Genomic DNA, 21,112 nt, shown 5'->3' on the forward strand with positions numbered 1-21,112 from the left:
ATGTTAACCACAAATCAAAAACCTACATTAGATACACAAAAACTAGAGAAAAGGAAACATAAGAATATCACTGGAGAAAAACATCAAACCACAGGGAAGAGACTAAAAAAAAAAAACAAAAAATAAGTTAACAAAATGGCAATAAATACATACCTAGCAATAATCACTTTAAATGTCAATGGACTAAGAGTTCGAATCAAAAGACACAAGGTGGCTGATTAGCTTAAAAAAGCAAGACCCAACAAAATGCTGCTTCCAAGAGACTCACTTCAGAGTTAAAGACACATACAGACTGAAAGTGAGGAAGTTGAAAATGATACTTCATACAAATAAAAAAAAACAAGAAAGTGGGGGCAGCAATATTCATTTTAGACAAAATGGACTATAAAACAAAGTCTGTAACAAAAGAAAAAAAGGCATTTTATAATAATAAAATGGTCAATACAAGAATAGGATGTAACAGTCATTAACATATAAGTACCTAAACATAGGAACACATAAATATATAAAGCAAATATTAACAGACATAAAGGTAGAAATTGACAATAATACCATAACAGTAGGGGACATTAACACACCAATTACATCAAAGGTCAGATCATCCAGATAAAGTATCAGTAAGAAAATAGTACTCTTAAATGACATATTAGACCTGTTGGACTTAATAGGTATTTATAGGGCATTCTATCCAAAAAGGTGAAAATACACATTCTTTTCAAATGCACATGGAATATTCTCCAGGATTGACACATACTAGCCCACAAAACAAGTCTCAACAAATTTAAGCAGATAGAAATACCAAGCATTTTTCTTTCCAACCACAAAAGTATGATACTAGAAATCTATTACAGAAAGAAAAATGGAAAAAACACAAATACGTGAAGCCTAAATGATAAGTTACTAAAAAACTAATGGGTCAAAGAAGAAATGAAAGAAGAAATCAGATAATACCTTGAGACATAATAAAAATACAACCCTCCAAAACCTATGGGATTCAGCAAAAGCAGTTCTACGGCAGAAGTTTAGTGATACAGGCCTTCCTGAAGAAATAAGAAAAATCTCAAATAAACAACCTAACCTATCACATAAAGAATTAGAAAAAAGTGCAGAGTCAGCAAAGGAATGAAATAATAAAGATCAGAGAGGAAATAAAATTAAAATTTTAAAAATAATAGAAAAGATTAATGAAATCAAGAGCTGTTTTTTTTTTTTTAAAGATAAACAAAATTAATAAGCCTTTAGCCAGGTTCATCAAGAAAAAAGAATCCAAGTAAACAAAATAAGAAATGAAAGAGAAATAACAACTGATACCACAGAGATATAGAAAAATCGAAGCAGAATACTAAGAACAGTTATATGCCAACAAACTGGAAAACCTAGAAGAAATGGACACATTTCTTGAAATATAAAACCTTTCAAGACTTACTCAGAAAGAAATAGAAAATCTGAACAGACTGATCACTAGTAGTGAAATTAAATTTGTAATCAAAAACATCCCAGCAAACAAAAGTCCAGGACCAGACAGCTTCACAGAGGAACACTCCTAAATGAATAAAGAAGAGTTAATACCTATCCTTCTCAAACTAGTCCAAAAAAGTTGAAGAGAAGGGAATACTATGTACAATATTTTGCCTTCTTTAGGGGTGGACTTGGAATCATTTTACCATCTGTTTGACTTAGTACTTTATGTTTAAGCAACATTTTAAGGAAATAAAAATCAACTTTCAGAAAAAAATGCTCTTAAAAATGGAGGAAAAGCAAGTCAGTGGCTTCAAACATCATAAATCATAAGAGAAGGAAGTGAATGGTATGCAGAAGTTTTATGTATGTCATCTCATTCAATGCAGACACGCAGCTCAGAGGTGAAGGAATTTCTCAAATTAAGTTAGGCAGTAAAGGTAAGACTCTAACCAGTTCCAGGTGACTCCAAAGTCCATGATTTTTCCAGTGTCCTTCAAACAGTGCAACCAAGAGTAAAACCTAAGTCCCCTGTTTCTCCAGCAGAGTTTCAGAAAAGACTGTATTCCCTTCCACAGTATTGTATTTTTCCCATATTCTGTGGCTGTCTTATGCACAGAAATAGATGAGATTCTTTTGTTGGTGTCTTATAGGCCTTCCTATAGACTTTAAGCTTTGACAGAATCATAAAACTTCCATTCTGTGTATACTTAAGAAAACTGCTTTTGAACAAAGACTTGGGACATTAAGTTTTAGCTCACAATACATTTTTGCTTCCAAGTTATAAATAGAGTACAACTTTTTAATGAAAATGCTGACACAACCTAAAGAACAATGGTGTATGACCAAATACACTGCAGAAACAAAGTGATTCTTTCAACAGAACAAGTATTAGGATATTTAGAGAGGGTATTTATAGGATATGTTTAATTAAGTTGTAGATATTAAATTATACAAAATTTTTACTTCACCAAAATGCAATTTAAAAGAGCCCTCAAGATTAATTAGCATTTTTTTTCTGTGATTGGGAGATATATCCAATCCAGTCTGGAATGGCATCGATTTTTTTAATGAGGTGTTTTTCTGAGTTGGTAGAAAATATATGGGTCAGTAAATGAAATATTGTGTACATTTTACCACATTGCTGTAATGGAAGAGTGGTTGTTATTACAACCTGCTCCTTCTCCATCTCCTCCAATCATGCTCAGATTTGGTGTTTTGATTAAATGCATTTGTTGTACCTTTTGTTGTTAAAGCCAGTCCATTAATACAGTCTGGGAGGGGCTGCTTTTATGAGGCAATCATGGGACCAGGCTGCCTGCTGCCAAAAGGACCTCCTTGAGGAGCTGCAGCAATTAGGGTTCCATTTCTGTGTCAAGCACTGTTAAAAGTTATCTTCAGGCTACAGTTTGTCCAAACATTTACACAATTCCTTCAGCAGACGTCTAGAGTAGCTGGAGGCTGCTTCAAGAGGTTTGGCATTGACACCTGCTCTGCATTGGTCGTAGGAAGCTGGCTGCTGCTACAGACATGGCCTGGTGGAACAATTTCCTGTTTGGACTACCTGAGGCTAAATCTAATGAGGCAAGGGTTGAGCAGGGGTTGAACACAATCAGAAGAGCAGCTCAGAAAGTCAGAATACTAAGCTGGTGTAAGGAAGTCTTTGACAGGAACACCTCCATATCTTCTTTGTATAATTCACTTACTTAAAGAATGTATCTTTGTTATTTCCTTGGATTTCTAAATTCATTATAAGTAATGTATAATATGCAAAAAAATGCACAAAGAATAAATATTTTTAAAAGCCTATAACCATTACTACTTAAGAGTACACTCCTGTTCATATGTTATATGTCCTTCATTTAAATGCTGAATTTATGCAATATACTCCTCCCCTAAACATTATTGTAGGAAAACTTCTTTTAAGATTTATGCAATGTGAAACTCTCAAGGTAGGATTATTCACTTGGAAAAGCTGTCACTCATGCTCATGTGTGTAGCTTGTTTATGAACAGCCACCAGCACCCAAACCAAGAACATTTGATGATGTCTATATTTGTTCCACAGTGACCTAAAAACATCAAATAAAAGGGAGTAATAATGATAACTATGGAAAGGTACCCAGAGGAGCTCATAAGACATTTATTTACTTTGTTTATAGAAAAGGAAGGGCGATTCCATCATAATTGCACCACACTTGGCACTCCGTAACCAAACCAATCATGTATGTTTCCAGAGGCTCTTTCACCAGTCAATGCTGAAACCCATTCTCCCATATTTTTTTTTCAGGAATTCAAGAAGCCTATATACATACACACATACACGCACGCACGTGCACACACACACACACATATAGCAATGGCTCTGAGTCACAAATGACTTTCCAAGATACAGAAATTGTAATAGAAATCACTGTCGGAAAAAAATCAAATCTTTATGTGTTTTAAAAGAAAATTAGCTCATTTAAACATTCAAACTCCATACTTTTCAATTACATGTTATACTACCTGGGATAAGTTGAAAGTAGGCCAATCCATCAGAGTTCATTGCTCAAGTAGGGCAAATATAGACCTCAAACTGTAACTATCTTCAGAGTTCTCCAGTGCTGATAATAAAAATGTCATAATAATAACAAAATCAACATGTATTGAGTACCCATTATATGTCTGGAACTGATTTAGGCATATTGCATATATAGTCCTTAATTCTGAAAATAATTTTGCAAGGTAGGCATTTATTATTATTCTTACTTCACAAATGAGAAAAGTGAGACAAAGAGATGCTGAAATGCTTACTGAGGTTCATAACGCTAGTGAGAAAGGAGAGCTCAACAAGTCCTGCTTGACTCCAAAACTTAAGCTCCTACTACTGTGCAACGCTCTCTACTTAAGTGATGAGTGGAAAGTTCAGTAGAAATAATGTTAATCCACACTGAAATGACCATGTAATGCCAATACATACCTGTGCCTTGTATTGTTAACAATCACTGACACTAAAAAACCCAAGGCAAATATTCTTTCACATATCACCAGGGCTCCCTGTTTTGCTGTCAGTCTCCCTGCTTCCCTGTCAGTCTCCCTGCTTCCCTCAACATCACTTTTGTCTCTACCACAAATTCAAACCAATAACTCAATTACCTCAATTGGAGGAGAGAGGTATCCACTGCCCTGAGAGTTTGTATGAGTTGAAATATACTAGCTATCTGCTCATCAATAAAAACTATCAAAGAAGTGTTTCCAAACATGCACCCATCAGAGAATTAAAGTTTAACCTTTGAAGTATAACATGCTTTTTGTATTTTGAACTTCTTTTTAATTTGCAAAATTTTAGTCACCACAGTTAGAAGTCACAAAGGTAATTCTTCTCCAATAAAATCTTTCAACATAATTTTAGATTTTTATGTGTTGACTCATGGCCAACATTTATGAATGTCATAGAATAGGTAGGTACTCTGTAAATGAGTTCTGAGCATTGAAATGTTGCTTTAACCCACTTCAACACAATTACTGTTTGTTTATTTATAGATGTCTCTCAGCTTATACTACATAATTGAGGTTGCTGGATACTAAGTAAGTAAAAACATTCAGTATATATAGCTGAAGGTTCCTTAAGTCAATGTCAGAGAAAACAAAAACTCAATCCTTCCAGGGATTTTTCTGGACCCAGAGACAAAGCCCTTGAATTGGAAAAGCTACAGATCCAACACAGTATAGCTTTTTTGTGTTCTTAATAATTTATAAATTATTGAATCACCACATACTCTATGAGCATCCCTCTATAAACCTGTGAAAAACAATCTTGTAGCTTATAGTTCTGTCATGGAATGATTTCTGAGAGAATATGTCATATTTAATTCCTACATGAAATGATGAAACCAGGAAGAGGAAAGATAGAGCCTAGCAATCCTCTTAAAGAATATCCATTATTAAAATTTCTTTAGCTCTGAATGGAAGGACATAAGTAAATTTCTGAATAGTCAGTTTTATTATAACTCTCTTTACATAATGGTTATCTACAAGGTCTTCTTCTCCAAATAAATCATATAAGACCAGAAATCCTGACAGTATTGTGAACGAAGGCCTCCAAATGTGCTACTATGGCTGCCAATATGGTTGTCCAACAATGCAATGTTGCTCAACATTCAATTTAGAGAATCTAGGTTGCACCTACCATGACACAAGGCACACACAGCTACTGAAAAGCCAGTCTCTTTTGAATTCATTATTTTCCACAGGAAACTCTAGGGCATAAATTTTCTCAGGAGAGACGGTTAATTACATCAGAAACAGTAACAAATTGGGTTGCAAAAGGATACCAAAAAATATTTTTTGTGATGCCAAAATAATATTTACTTCTCTGAGCTTCAGTTTTCTCACCTGTTAAATAAGGAAAGAGCTATCCTTTGGCAAAGTCGGGTGTGGACTACGAGTAGGTAGATTATACTTTCAGGAATCCTATAGAAGTTCTGACTAGTGTTCTCAATAGAAAGCCAAAGCATTCTTTCAGTACACGAAGGTGTTAAGTGTTGTAAACAAATATCAAAACAAACATAAACAAACAAACCCCCTTTCATGATAAAAACACTCAAACTAGGAATAGAAGGGAACTTCCTCCATTTGATAAAAGGCATCTATAAAAAAATCCACAGCAAACATTATATTTAATGTTAAAACACTGAATTTTCCCCTAAAATCAAGAACAATACAAGAATATCTGCTCTTGTCAATTCTATTCAATATTGTACTGAATATTCCAGCCAAGACAGTTGGGTAAGGAAGTGAAATAAAAGCCATCTGATTGGAAAGGAAGAAGTAAAACTATCTAATAGGTTCAGCAATGTTACAGGTACAAGAACAATAAATAAAAATTGACTGAATTTCCACACACTAGCAATGATCAATTTGAAAATGAAATCAAGAAAACAAACTCATTTATAATAGCAGCACAAATAATAAAATGCTTGGGAATAAATTTAGCAAAAATGAAAAACTTATACTCTGAAAGCTATTAAATATTTAAGAAGATCTAAATAAATAGGAAAATATTCATGAGATATTTAACAATTTTGAACAAGCTTTAATATTGTTAAAATGACAGTATTCCCCAAATTAATCTACAGATTCAAAGCAATTTTTATCAAAAATTCCAAATGATTTTTTATGGAAATTGACATGTTAAGCTAATCCTAAAATTCATATAAAAATGCAAAGGATCCAGAATATCCAAAACAATCTTGAAAAAGAAGAACAGTTGAAGATGCATATTTCTCAATTTCAAACTTACAAAGCTGTGGTAATCAAGACAATATGGTACTGGATAAAGATAGCCATAGATCAATGGAATGGAATTGAAGGTTCATAAATAAACCTTTACATTAATAGTCAATTGATTTTCAACAAAAATGGAACGGCAATTCAATGGGAAAAGAAAATACTTTTCAACAGATAGTTCAGGGACACTTGGCTATCCATATATACTATATATACACAAAAATTAGCTCAAAATAGATCATAGATCTAAATGTAAGAGCTAACTATAAACTCATAGATGAAAACACAGGAGTAAATTTTGTGACCTTGTTATGTGAAACCTCCTTAGATATGACAAGTGACAACAAAAAGATAAATGGGACCTGATCAAAATTTAAAATTTTTGTGCTTCAAATAATACTATCAAAAAGGAAAAAGACAATTAATATAATGGTACAAGATATTTACAAATCATATATGTAATAACAGACCATTATCTCCAAAGATAAATGAGTAGCCAATAAGTACATGAAACAATGCTCAACACATCACTAAACATTAGGGAAATGCAAATCAAAGCCGCAATGAGATACTACTTCATACCCACCAGGATGAGTAAAATTTAAAAAGATAATAACAAATGTTGATGAAGATATCAAGAATTTAAACCCTCATACATTGCTGATGGGAATGTAAAAACTGTGCAACTACTTTATCCATACAAAAACTTGCATGTGAATTCTCACAGTAGTATTATTCATAATATTGAAGAAGGGCAGATAACGCAAATGGCTCCAATGTTACGTTAAGTGCAAGAAGCCAGACACAAAACATCACACATATTTTATAATTCCATATATAGGAAATGTCTAGAATAAGCAAATCCATAGAGATGGAAAGCAAATTAGTGATTGCTGGGAGCTGAGGGGAGGAAGAATGGGGAATGACAGCTAATGAGCATGGAGTTTCATTTAAGGTCATGAAAATATTCTAAAATTGGTTGTAGCGACAGTAGCACAACTCTGTGAATGTACTACAATCACTGACTGTGCACTCTAAATGGATGAACTGTACACTGTATGAATTACATCTTAGTAAATCTGTGGGGAAAAAATAAGAACACTGATGGAAAACAACAGTAACAACAACCAAAAAAACCAAAACCAAAACAAAACAAAAAAACAAATCCACATATCCATAGGAAGAATATCATAAGGATTTACATTAATTTTGTATTCTATCAGATCCTTGGCTCCATGGCAAAAAAGAGAAGGTAGGAAGAGGTAGGTGAATGCTGAGGATCCAAAATCAGTCAAGTTGGGTAAAGAGGGAATTCTAGGGAAATATTAAAAGGTGCAGAAAGAGAACACTGGGACACTGACCACAAACTTTGCTTTCAGTTTTATTGTTGACCTGCCTTTGGGTTACAGATGGTTACCCAGCATTCCTCCATATAGATTCTCAGATCTTGCCAACAACTTGAGTACCTAAAACATTCATCTCTGTGCAGGGCATGTTGGGTATACATTTACATGGCTTTTGTTCTATATTCTGTACAGTTTTTATGTGTGCTCACTGGAAATGCCCTTTCATCTCTCTCAGGAACCAATATCACCCCTGAATTCCATAAGTACTGTGGATTCCCTTTCTGAGCATGTTTCAAAAATCAGTGTACAAAACAAAATTATTTGTTTGCTGTGAGTCCTACAGTTCCCAACAGGCTTTTTCAGACCTACAGAATAAACCAGTATAAGCTCAAAGTATTATAAGGACCAGAAGAGAGGGACCAGAAGGAATGTATCCGTTGTGTCAGTCTAACCTTCTTCACACTTTCCTTGATTTAAATAAGGCCTTTACTCCAGCCAAGTTGGAATCAGAGCCATTCCACAGAGCTCACTTTTCTCAAAGGGTATTGTGATTTTTCTAAGATAATTTCCCCTTCGCATTCTTTTCTAACCCCATGGCTACCACCCATATGGCCAGATGCACTCTAATCCCAGTGCAGACCAATTTAAGGCCCTGTACTCTGCAATTTTCCATAATTTTCCTAAGATTGCGATTATCTGATAATGTCCTGACTTTTTGTTCTATAAGGGAACTAACTGCTGATGGTATGAAAACCTTGCCCTAAAAAATAAAAATTGTATCCAGTCTTTGGAAAGAAAATATTCGTCAAAGCCATCCTGGGTGTAATTTCCCAGCAGCAGAGTTTGCCTGGCGGGTGCTGTGTTCGTAGGAGCTCTGGAAACACCCAGAGAGCAGACACAACATTATGACGGGGTGGACGTTTCTAAGTACCACAGTCTGGGTATTTCTGTGGCCTCTATACAGAATGAGGTCACACAATGAACTGTGGTGGAAAAAAAATGTCAGGGAGGAGCCACCAAAAAGAAAGAGGGAAAAAAAACCTTTATAAACTATTACAGAATAGCTTACACACATTGTATTAACTGGTTTCAATTAGAGTGAATGATCCCAACTGCGGGTAATGGGAGGTGGTCTGGGAGAACATGCTGAAACAATTAACACTTTAAAAGAACATCTCCTCTGGTTTCTTTGAGGAATGTCTGTTTTTATTGGTTTCTCGTAAAAGAGAAAAATTACTTTCATAATCTAAAGAGACATAGTGGGGAAATGTTAATATGCTTTTAAATTAAAAAGAGTATCTAGCCCCACTCTTCAAAAATGGCTTTCTATTACTCAGAATACAAACATCTCTTGGTAATATGACACTCTTATATCATCAGTTTCTTCCTGTCAGAGAGCAAAATGTTTCTTTTCAAGAGCTTCAAGATTTCTGCTTTTAAAGTCAGAGAGTTCTGACTGTCCTAGCCTGAATTCCATTCTGAAGAAAGGGATACAAAATAAATACAAGTCAGTAGCTCTAAGTTAATGAGAGTTACTGCCTGTTTTTTTATGCTTTTCTTTACCAATTCATACTGCTCGTCTACTTCCTTCTAGAATGACCTATCCTTTCCTCTATTTTATCTCAGTACTTTTCAAGCAATTACCAGGCTCCAGATGTTAGTTAACACTTGTTATGCATTATCATATAAATCTCAAAATATCTTGTTACATGCATAAACTCAGAGAGATTACATAAATTGTCTAACGTTTTATATATATGGCTAGTAAGTGGCAGAGTTCATGTTTTAACACAAACCTTATTCAATTCTAAAGCTTGTATTCTTAACTATTAAGAAATACTGCATCTTCTGTCTTCCAAAATTCATCCTGAAGCAAATCTCCATTCTGAAAATCAATAGCTTTTTCGTACAGACCATTTAATAGCATGCATTACACATATAATGATTAATTACATGTATTGTTCCCTGCTCTATCTTGAGGAATCCAAGGGTCAGTTATAACTTACAAAATATGCTCTGTAAATGCTTCTTGATTGAGTAAATAAGCGTTGATGTATTCAGAGAGCAGTGTTCTTATTTGCAAATGCTCCCATGATTTTAAAAATATTTCATGTATCTATTTATGGTTGAATATTATACACTAGAGATATACAGATTTAATAATATCCATGATAAGCTCCATAATAGCAGGGACCTTATTTTCAACTTAGCTTTTAGAAATTCCTCTAATTGCATTATTTTTTAATTTCCAAGAAGTAAGGGGGTGTGCAAACATGCAGAGAAACAAAGCAATTATCCTAGACAAATCATGTGCATGTGTATATCATATGTTTATTAAATAAAATCACGCATTACAGCCATTTTTAAGTAATGCCTAATAAGTAAGATTGTGTTTGGGGACTTTCCTCAAAGTGACCAAATCCACGCATAGGCCATAACCATATTAAGTGGTCCAGAGATACGGCCTGAAATGCAGCAGCTGCTCAAGCCTCCTGCAGCCAGTCAAGTCTAAGGTTCTTTACTTCCAAGTGCCAGGAACTAATTCTTAGCCTAGTTCATCACAGATTCATGGATCTGCCTGCCTTCACCTGAGCCCCAGAACCTGTTTATAAGTGGCAGGGGTTCAGGTAACCACTGTGTTCACATTCATGATCCTACAAACCACTGAGCATACAATTAAATTTAAAGTGTAGAGGTGAGGAAGGGTATCCTTCTAGTGCTTAATGTAGCCATATAAGGACAGAGAAATAAACAAAACTGTCACACTTCTTTCCAGAGAAGATATTTCATTTATAATTATTCAGCAAGTATAAATATGTCCATGTAATACATAATTATTGGGGGTAAGATTTCTGTACACAATAATTGTGCCTAAAAGGAAAAGTCTTTAAAAATACCTCTTGGTCTCACTATTACAGAGGTGTAGAGTGCCAAAAGAGAGCATCCAGGAAGGGAGTGAGCAAGTTGTAATAGAAGTCACTTTCAGGGCAATATGTAGCTGTTGACAGGCATTTGCAAAGCAATTTGGAGAGAGAATCCTTAGAAAAACCAATGACAAAAGCTCTGCACTGAAAATAAACCTGGGGGCATATGCACACAGACCAAGACTTTTTTGAAAAGAATAATAAAGTTCAATTATAAGGGTACAATCATTTCAGAGTAAAACACCAAGAAACAAGAATAGGACAGTAGGGAGAGAAATGTAGGAAAGAATCAAGTCAATTTGATAAATGTACAAAGATAACAGAAACTATCCATTTATTATGAATGTAAATACGTATTAATTTATTGATAATTTGTTTTAGCCCATGGACCTCTTGAGACAGACAAGACATTCTCTTAAACACAGGATGCTAAGATTTTCTCTATTGCCTGAGAGATGAGAAAATGGAAATACCAGAAGTACTTTACATATGATATGTAGTTTTTATTTCATAAATATGCTTTTGCTAACTACAGTTAACCCATCCATATTTCTCATTGTATAATGTGAATTAAGTCATTACCAAATTATTCTTTCCTCATTTTTATGTACCCAAGTATATAACCAGATATTTGGAATGAATAGACCACTGTAAAATATCAAAATCCCAGTGTTTGGAGTGCTTCTTTCTGTCTGAGACTACTACTCATCACACCAGCTCCAAGGAGAGCTCCATAAATGCTGCTAACTGGGGATATAGGTTAAGGGGGGGCGGGGGGTCTTTTCTTTTTGGCTGCAAATAAATAAAATAATACCCCCACCCCAAAGAAACAAAATAAAACAAAACAAAATCTAGATACTGTAAGGAAAAGAGTAACTTATTTCCAAACTATTGTCCTTTATTTATATGATTGAATGATGATACCAGTTCGGTACCTCTCTGGCACAAATTTCAAATTCCCAGCAAAGAGACTCCAACTGGCCCACCTGGGATCAGATATTTACCTCTGGATCAGTCAGTCATGGCCAGGGACAGACTCACAGACTCATCAATACATGGTCCCTGGGAGCCTACCTTTGTAGATGAGGGTTACTGATAGAGAAAACAGAATCATGGGTTGTGCAACTCTCCAGAAAGTGCATCTGCCCCATTGGGAGATGTATTACTTTTCAGTAAAAGGCAAAGGCAATCTATATAACCAGCAGCTCCCAATTCCATGGCAGAAACAGGAAGAAATATCTTTCTGATGCTCTCACTTGACCATAGAACTGAGAATCAGACTTTAATGTTGGCATTTCCAACTTGTGATCTTCAGGAAGGGTCTTAAACATAGTCATCTATTTGGTCCCTAACATCCTACAACAGGAAGACCTAATCTGGGATTCCCAGATTCTAAGTGGTCCAACTCCAAGGTAATAATGAAAGATGAACCGTTTTTAGTAATTTTTAGTAATCCAAGAGACAGAATTCTAATAATGGATTTACTTGCAATAAAACTGCACAAAGTAACTAAAATATCAAATTTCTTTTATTTTGGGCTGAAGTTATCAGTGTATTGGAGGATCAGCTACTAATCAGAATTCTTACTGGTGTTACACATGGATGTATTTGATAAAATGGGACCACTATCTTATTTATCTTTAAATCTCTGACAATTGGCATAGTACCTGATATAGTTGAATCAAAATACTAAATTTTATCTCGTTTGAAAACAAAATTTCTCAAAACATATATTCAATGGTACTCTGTGAAGGAAAATGTATAAAAGGAGACTTGAAGGTGAGAAATGGAAACCACCCACCTAAGAAAGTAAAAATACATTCATTCCTCTTCAGCAAGAAATGTGAGAGTTGTAAAATAATGTACTAAAACTTACCATAAAGAGGAAATCTACAGATTGAAGATTCACTTATTAAATCTACTCTTACAGTGTTCCTACCATGTACCAGAGATTTACCGAGGTGTAGGTATACTAGGGCCCTGAAGAGCACGTGGTCTTCTTGGAGAAATAGACACATAAATCAGAAATTGTGAGATAATGTCATGAGGCATACAATAACAGGAGTGACTGATGAAGAAACAGAATTATTAAAACTCGTCTTTTCTCTGGTATCAGCAGAGTCCCTAAGCATGCACTCCCCTCTGACCGTCTGCTTACAAAAATGTGACTTTTTTTATTCTCCAAATCTCCAGCAAATCTAGGCTGCCTCCGCACTGCAGGAATGCCTCCAAAATTTAGCATCATCATCTCTCCTTCATTAAAGGTGATCCTACCTTTGCATCCTTCCACATGTAGATAAAAGACAAATAAAAAGGCTTCATTCTCTCACACAACCTGTATTCAAAGTAGGCTCCCCTAGGCCTACTGCCTTATAACACTGTCAATAAGTCATACTATGATAGTCCAGCTGCACCTTTCAGAAGCTTGTACCACAACAACAATGTTCAGAGAGCTCCACGTATCATTTTATGCTGCCTGCAAGGTGAGTTAAATGAGGGGAATGCTCCAAAAGTAACTTCTGAACTTCTTGTCCCCATCACACACAAATTATTTCATGACATGCAAACTGTCACAGCACACACAGTTCCCAGACGAACCATTGCCATTTCCTCATTTCCATCAGGCAATGTATGTATCATACAAATCAGCCACTTTCTTCACTTATTTCAGAGCACAGCATAGTGGAATGAGTTCATGAAAGGACAGTCAGCGTGTCTATATTCTATTCCCAGTTTTACAATTGATGCATCATTCTTACTCCCTTTGCATTTAAGTCTCCTATTTGCAACACAGGAATAATGACATAGTACCTGTTTGTTTCTAAGGCACTTGAAAATTCTCTGATGGAAGATTTCATACAAATGCAGAGGCTATAATTATACCAGAAAGACTTGAAAATTGCAAATCTGTGTACTCATCACTATTAAACAGTCAACACAACAATGGCAGAAGAGAAAGAATCCTTCTCTAAGGCATCTAAAATCAAGCATTGCTGAATATGCAGCTATTGAGAAAAATATATGTGAAAAAATACTCATTTTAAAGACCGTTTAATTCTAAACCATAACACATTTAGACAAATCCTTCACAAGTTATCCTGACTCCAAAAAAGAAATACATGAAATCCCTAATCAGATATTTCTTATAATGCAGAACTTTCTGAGAAGATATTCTTTCTCTTTTCAAAAGTTTTGTTGTACTCTAGAATTCAAGAGAGTATTCTAGCCCATTCCACTAAGGTTGTTCCAAACATATTATATTGTTCCAAAATATAAAAATAATTCTCCTTTAATCTGGCCAATCTTAGAATAATCAAATAATCAAACTTACAGTACAGTGGTGGACAGGCATCCAAGCAGGGGCTTCCACTGAACAATTCTGGGCTGGGCATTTACCTTGGTTTTGCTGCAAATAAGTAAAAACAATATTATGTTCTATAAATTATGTGCAGCATACACTGGTTGACTTGTTTATCATCAATATGTTTATTACCATATTTACAAGTATAGGAAGAGCTTTGAGAATGACTTTTCAGTGCTGAAATAAGTTCGGTTATGTAATTTCTACTCTTATCAAAGCACAGGAAAGTATTCTTTGCTTTTTGTATTACTCTAATAGGTTTTGGCAACAGGCTTCCTCAGCAGCTGGCCCTTCAGGTGCCAACAGGAACCATCTGAAAAGCCTCCTACCCCAGAGGCAGGTCTCTCCTCCAGGCTCCCAGACAACACTGATACATGCCATACCCCTGTGAGATCCCTTGTGTCATGGTATGGAAGGACCTGTTTATTTGTCTTTCCTTCCAGATTATGAGCTAGTGGTGATGATTCTCTCCAGGGCATTTCATGGAATCCCAGAATGTAAAACTGTACAGGATATATTTTCAAAGGCTTTTCTTGTCACATCAAAAACTGAGGTGCAAAGAAATGAAACAAGGAGCACAGAGATTTGACATTCTAAACCATTTGCCAAGCACTTCTTTTCACATAAGAAATGTATCTCAGGCTAACCTAATCTTTTGTTGTAACTCCTATAAATTCACTTCTAATTGGCCTTTTAGAGAGAATGAAATGTTTTCCTTTAACCAACAATACAGCTTCATCCCTGTAATAACGAGTGCTGATTAGTGCTAAAAGGTGAGGAGGTGATTCTAATAAAGCGTCTTTTATCTTTTATTTATTTTATTGTACACTCAATTATAACACAGAAATACTAATAATAATGTTAATAATAATCATGTAAACCACAGCTGTGATTTTTTAAGCTACTATAAATATGCTAGCATTCATTCTGGTCTCATTGTATTATCACTAATGGCTACAACAAATGTCAATAAAAGTATTGCTATGCCCACTGCACAGGAGAGAAAACTGAGGCTCACTGAGGGTAAGCAATTCACCTTTAAATTACCCTACAAGAAGGCAGCATAACTGGGATTGCAGCAAGAATTTGGCTGACTGCTGTCCATGCACGCCTCTTCTATGAGAAGCTGGTATTTCTCATTTTCTGTTTAATGGGGCTTAAGACATGTCATCAACTAATATGATTTCATCTTATCAATGATCCTAACATGTTTGACTTAACTGGAATTAAGTATTGAATTCAGTACTGTGTTAAGAATTCTTTTTTATGATTTGTAAGCTTATTTGAGCAACCTTTATTTAGGTGATCTATTTTTAAGGCATCACTAAACTCTGAAGTGCTGTTTGAGTGATTATTGATAAAGTTGCCATAAAAATACACTTAGATCATCAATCCCCATGCTCAGTTTTCTTGTTTAAATCAGAATATAACATACAGTACCAACAGGGTATATAAGATGCACTGGACTGGTGTCATATGACCACAATTTCAAGCAAAGCTTACGGATGTGCTTGCTGCCAGGACGTGCTTTTGAGTCTTGGTAGTCACATCTGTAAAACAGTGTTAGTATCCTACCTAGTTCACGAGACTGTTTTCAGATGATAGATAAATATTTGCTACAGGTAACTATCACAATTGGCAAGGATGTTATGAAAAAATACACAAAATAAAAGGACAATTTATTTTCCCTTTCTGATAGCTTAAGCCAGATAAATAAATATAATTTATCTACACGTGAAGCTAAGCCTTTTGAAATTTGAAAGCATTACTAAAACGCTAGTTATTATTATTTCTAATTATGAAAAGTCATACCAAACAATGTAATGGTGAGGAATCTGTCCTTTGTAATAATTCACAATTGTTTTTGTTAGTAGTAGTAGTAATAATAAGGTTGTTTTATATCTAGATAGCATATATCTTTATGGAGCATATAGTAAAGAGGCAAAATTCAATAAATAAGTGAGCTGTGCTTTGGTAGAGGAGTGTAAGTACTCATAAAATGTGACGGGGGCATAAATAAGGAGTGTTTGAACATCTATGGATATACAGTATGGAGTAAAAAAGTATGGAAATCAACTCTTTTGTCCCACTATTACCTGAGTTTTGGACCCTAAGGCCTTCCCATTCGTGTTTTCATTAAGAAGATTAACAAAATGATTTCATAGAGACAGACACATAAAAAGGCCTACTGAAGACAGATGCCACAAAAACATATATAATTTTGTAATCCATAGTATGTGACCAGAAAAAAATGACTGAAATAGAATCTAGGACCTTGGATTTCAGTAGTGCCCCCATTAATCTATCTGTGGGACTTGGGAAAGTTACTTTAACACATTAAACCTCAGTCTTCTCATCTATAAAATGAGAGGGTTTTATTTGACCCACCCATATTCCTCCCAAGAATTTAATATACTTCCTCCTCCAAAGGGGCACACCCTCCAATTGAGAGTCCCTATCATCCCAATCTACTGTTATGGTAAGAATATGGTTATTTCTCTGTGGGTTTGCATGATGATAAAGGTTAAGAATTGCTGGACCAGTTGACCTCACAAGAGCTTTCCATCCAAGTGTGGTTATTGAAAACCTCAACCTCAGGTTTTACCTACCCCTTCACTCTACTTCTAAAGAAGAAAAGATCTAACATGGGACAAGGGAATTGCCATGGCAGGTGAAGTAGAAGGGTTAAAAATTGTCTTTTTCCTAGAGTTTTTCATCTCCTTCTTCAGTATATTTTCTCTGTAACATTTAATGTGGGCACTATGACAGAGTTTGGAGTTACTGCCTACTTGGCAGATCCTTGGCCTTTAGAAGAACAGCAACATGAATAGTAGGGGAAAGGATACTCCCTAGACTATCTTTAAGTTAATTCTTAGGACAAAAATCAAGATGGAATATTAGAATTACCTTAAGGGCCAGCCTATCTCTCCAAGCAAAATTTAAGATAGAAGTTGGTGACAAATCACTCTAAAGACAGACATTTCACTCACTTCCCCTTCTCTCTCCCATCCATCTACACTGGATACCTCTAGATTGCTGACATGTGACTTGAACAGGATTCAGGAATCTGAAATGCTAACTCTGAAAAACATGTTCTCTTAAGAGACAAAACTATCAGCAAGTTTTGGCCTTTTTAAAATACAGTGCTGTTTAAACAGGTTGATGTCTCCAAGTCTCTCATCTTCCTCGGTTGTCTTTTTCTGACTTTAACATCTTGACATTTTTCATTCCAGAATATCCTGAGCAAATGAGCCAAATATGCTGGACAATTACACCTCAGATTGATTATGTAAATATGTAGCTACAAAGAATTTGAATAGTGACAAACACTTGACAAGAAAACTCTGAGGATTCCCTACTCAATCCACCCCATCCTCTAGAAAGAGCAGAAATTTTTTGTGTATCAGGCATTTATATTTATTTTTATTTTAGAGTGCTTTGGAGTCAACCAAGTGCCTGTATCAATATTTTAGCCATTTAATCCTCAAAACAAATTTGTATATGGCAGGGTGGTTACTGACTCCTGCAAATAAAATTGCAATCTAAATGCTTCATTCAAAATAGTATGTTTTTTCGAAAGAAGAGGAAGAACTAAAAAGTTTTGTTGTTCTGTTCACAGTAAAATGATTCTCATAAATATAGAAGTCTGTTCTGGGTTGAGAAGTGTCACATGATACTAGTATACACATATTCATTCATTTATCCAGCCATTCATTTATCAAACATGTATTACATGGAAGGCACCATGCTAGGTATATATAGAGACATAAAACTTAGAAATATTAAGCCTGAAATCCTTTCTCTCAGAGAGCTCCCAACCTTTTAAGAGATACAATGCAACATGTTACATTTAAAACAGGGTTAAATACTAGGACCACTCATTCATTGCTCAACAAATATTCATTGAGAAATGAGTATGCTCCAGCCATTATATTAGGAAGAGGATGTATCAAGATTCAGTCTCTGCCTAAAGAAGTTCTCAGTCCAAGAAAAAAGAAACTAATAAACATATACTGATAAAGCAATATTAATTATATGGTATAAATAAAATGTGACATAGCAGATGAAAAAGATTCATCTCACCCATTTTGGGGGCAGGAGTGAGGAATAAACTAGGGTTGTGAAAAATTATGCAGTGAAATTGAAGCCAAAGGCAAAAATGTTGAACTCTGACTGGGTAAATCAGGAAGGCTTTATAGATGAGACACTTCCGTTTTCCAGTAAAGTTTTTAGGAGGGGAAAGCGTAGAGGGCCTTCCAGCTAAAGGTGCACCATGCACCATCTGATAGTGCTGAATCAAAGTATTCTTGGCCTTTGTAAGGAAACCCCTCAGTTTGGGGCCACAGAAACCTAGGAATGAGAGGAAAGAATGATTCCGTGTTACACAGAAAGGGGACTTTGGCCTTTGCCCTCTTGTAGCTCTGTTTAACAGGGCAAGGACAGCAGGATGTGGGACAAACTGGGTCCTGCCAGGGAGTGAACATGAAGGGATCCAGAACTGATTCCATAAAAAACAGAAGAGGCTCTCCTGAGTTTAGTCTCTGGGAAAGCACTTCAGGTGTCTTTCTCATCTTTTTTGAAACTCGGGTATTAGATGAAGAAACAGAAATTAAAACATGATGTCCAAGGGGTAAAACTAAATGGCAGGGTGGAACTAAAATAGCATGTAATCATGTATTTGCAAATACACTGTGAGATATAAAGTAATTTATAAATGTAATAGGTAATTATATTTAAAGTATTAATTATAAATATTAAGGTGATATTTATGAGTTAATTCTTATTAAAATAATTAGAAAACACATTTTCTGACTTCTAGTTAAATACATACTTTAGTACATCAAAAGTTAAGGTAGTTTTCAAAAAACTTGAACTCCCAGGATGCCTCCAAATATATATAGATATTCATATATTCATATATAGAGATATACATATATATTGTGTCTATACATAGACATATGTGTATAGAAACATACATGCATATATGTATGTATGTGTATATATACACACATACATAATTTTTGTGTATACACATATGTATATAAATAATTTTACTTAGGAAATAAAGGTTTTTGTGCAGTTAATTTGCCATAAAGATGTGTAATTACAGATTAAGTTGTTAAAGAAAAGGAGAAAGTCAAATTTTGCCAGGTACAAAAATACAATATAGTTAGAAATGTATGTACAAGATGATACATTGGAAGCCCTGTCTAAGACATCAAGATATGATAACAATGAGCTTCCAAAGGAGGAGCTATAATTTTCAAAGGACATTACCAAGAACCACTTTCAGGTCTCTAAACCCTTATCTATAATGAGAGTATATAAGGGTTAGCTGGTTGGAGAGTTACAAAGAGAAGAGATGTTTTTGGAGAGGGGCTGAGAGAAGTCTCACTTTTCACCTAAGATTAGTGAGAGAGGCTTCAGTGGGCATATACCTAGAGCTTGATATAACTTCCTTGGATTTGAAAGGCCAGTATACTGGGACCTGACTCCCACCTGAAAAGTTTAACAAGTGAGATAACATGGCAAATTATTGCCTTAGGAGAGGTGACTTCCAAACCAAAATTTTTAGCTTTGTCAGGGCAAGAGAGCCATCCTGGAGTTATTGTGATGCCTACCAAGACAACCCTCCGTGTGGAGTGGACTGCTACAAAACCTGGAGCTAAAGAATGCATCGTCCACACTATAGGAGACTTAGTCAGAAAGGCCCAGAAAGAGAAATTCTGTAAGACCCACAATAGTGCCCACAATAGAAAGAGTCTGAAGCCAGACTGCCTGGGTTAAAATCCCAGATCCAGCATTTACCAGCTAGGTGACCCTGGGAGAGTTGTTTAACCTCTCTTTGCCTCAATTATGAAGATTAAAGGAATTAATACAAGTGCTTAGAACCATTTCTATACATAATCAGCACTATATAAGAGTCAACTATTTTCTTTGTTTTTGTTATTATCATTATGTGTCAGTCTCAGAAAGAAAAATTATGACAATTTCAGTCTAATAAGAACTTTCTGTTCTCCTTTTTAAATTTCCTTCTTATACTCCACACCTGGAGGGATCAATAACCAACCAGCAAAATGAGAAAGAAGAAAAGAGAAGCCTATTCTCAAAGTGTTCCCCCAAAGCTGATGTCCTATCTGAAGATCCCACGGTAGGAAAAAAGAGTTATTAATCCAGAAAAGTGTTAAGAATTTTGATTAATATTTAGGACTGGGCAATTTTAATTACTTAATTGAGACTATATTTATGATTTTAAGTGATTGTAGGATGTTTAATTCCTTGCAAGTGACTGGAAATTCATGGAAAGTTATAAGAGCATCCAAATTTTCATCTAGTGAGCAGCATAGGGATTATTAAGAAATTTTAAACAAACCATGGGGAGCTCCAAATAAGGCAGCTTCTATTATTATATCCTGCTTGCTCAGTGTATCAATTACAGCTGAAAAACATACTCATGGTCAGTGTTAACCTTTCTCATTCAATTTTGGGCATAATTCCTCATAATTCCTCAATATACAACTTTATCCCTTCCTGGGCTTATCGTTCTATTTGCTTCCTTTCATTTTATCAGATTTCAAAGATGTTTAAAATAAGTTGGCCTAATTTGTTTCTGAAGAAATCCTCACTAAGATTTACTCCGTGCTGGAGAGTCATGCATTTGGCTCCTCTGTAAATGAGGAAAACGCGGCTGACCCATTCTCCACAGGATACTGCGAATGAGGGCTTTTTAGTGGACAGGGATGGTAATGCTGA

At 35.2% G+C, this 21,112-nt stretch overlaps 1 protein-coding gene across 8 annotated transcripts in view; it reads right to left on the reverse strand.

Moving 5' to 3' along the window:
- The window catches only part of DLG2 (discs large MAGUK scaffold protein 2), a 1,729,700-nt gene that overhangs the window by 1,354,861 nt on the left and 353,727 nt on the right, over positions 1 to 21,112 (reverse strand). For all 8 annotated transcript variants that reach the window (XM_031460460.2, XM_031460461.2, XM_031460455.2 and 5 more), the window contains one exon: positions 14,330 to 14,404. In XM_031460460.2, coding sequence (XP_031316320.1) covers positions 14,330 to 14,404 — 75 coding nt within the window. The remainder of the gene's footprint in view (positions 1 to 14,329; positions 14,405 to 21,112) is intronic.

This window comes from Camelus dromedarius, chromosome 12 (assembly GCF_036321535.1).
Source record: "Camelus dromedarius isolate mCamDro1 chromosome 12, mCamDro1.pat, whole genome shotgun sequence".
Taxonomy (NCBI): Eukaryota; Metazoa; Chordata; class Mammalia; order Artiodactyla; family Camelidae; genus Camelus; species Camelus dromedarius.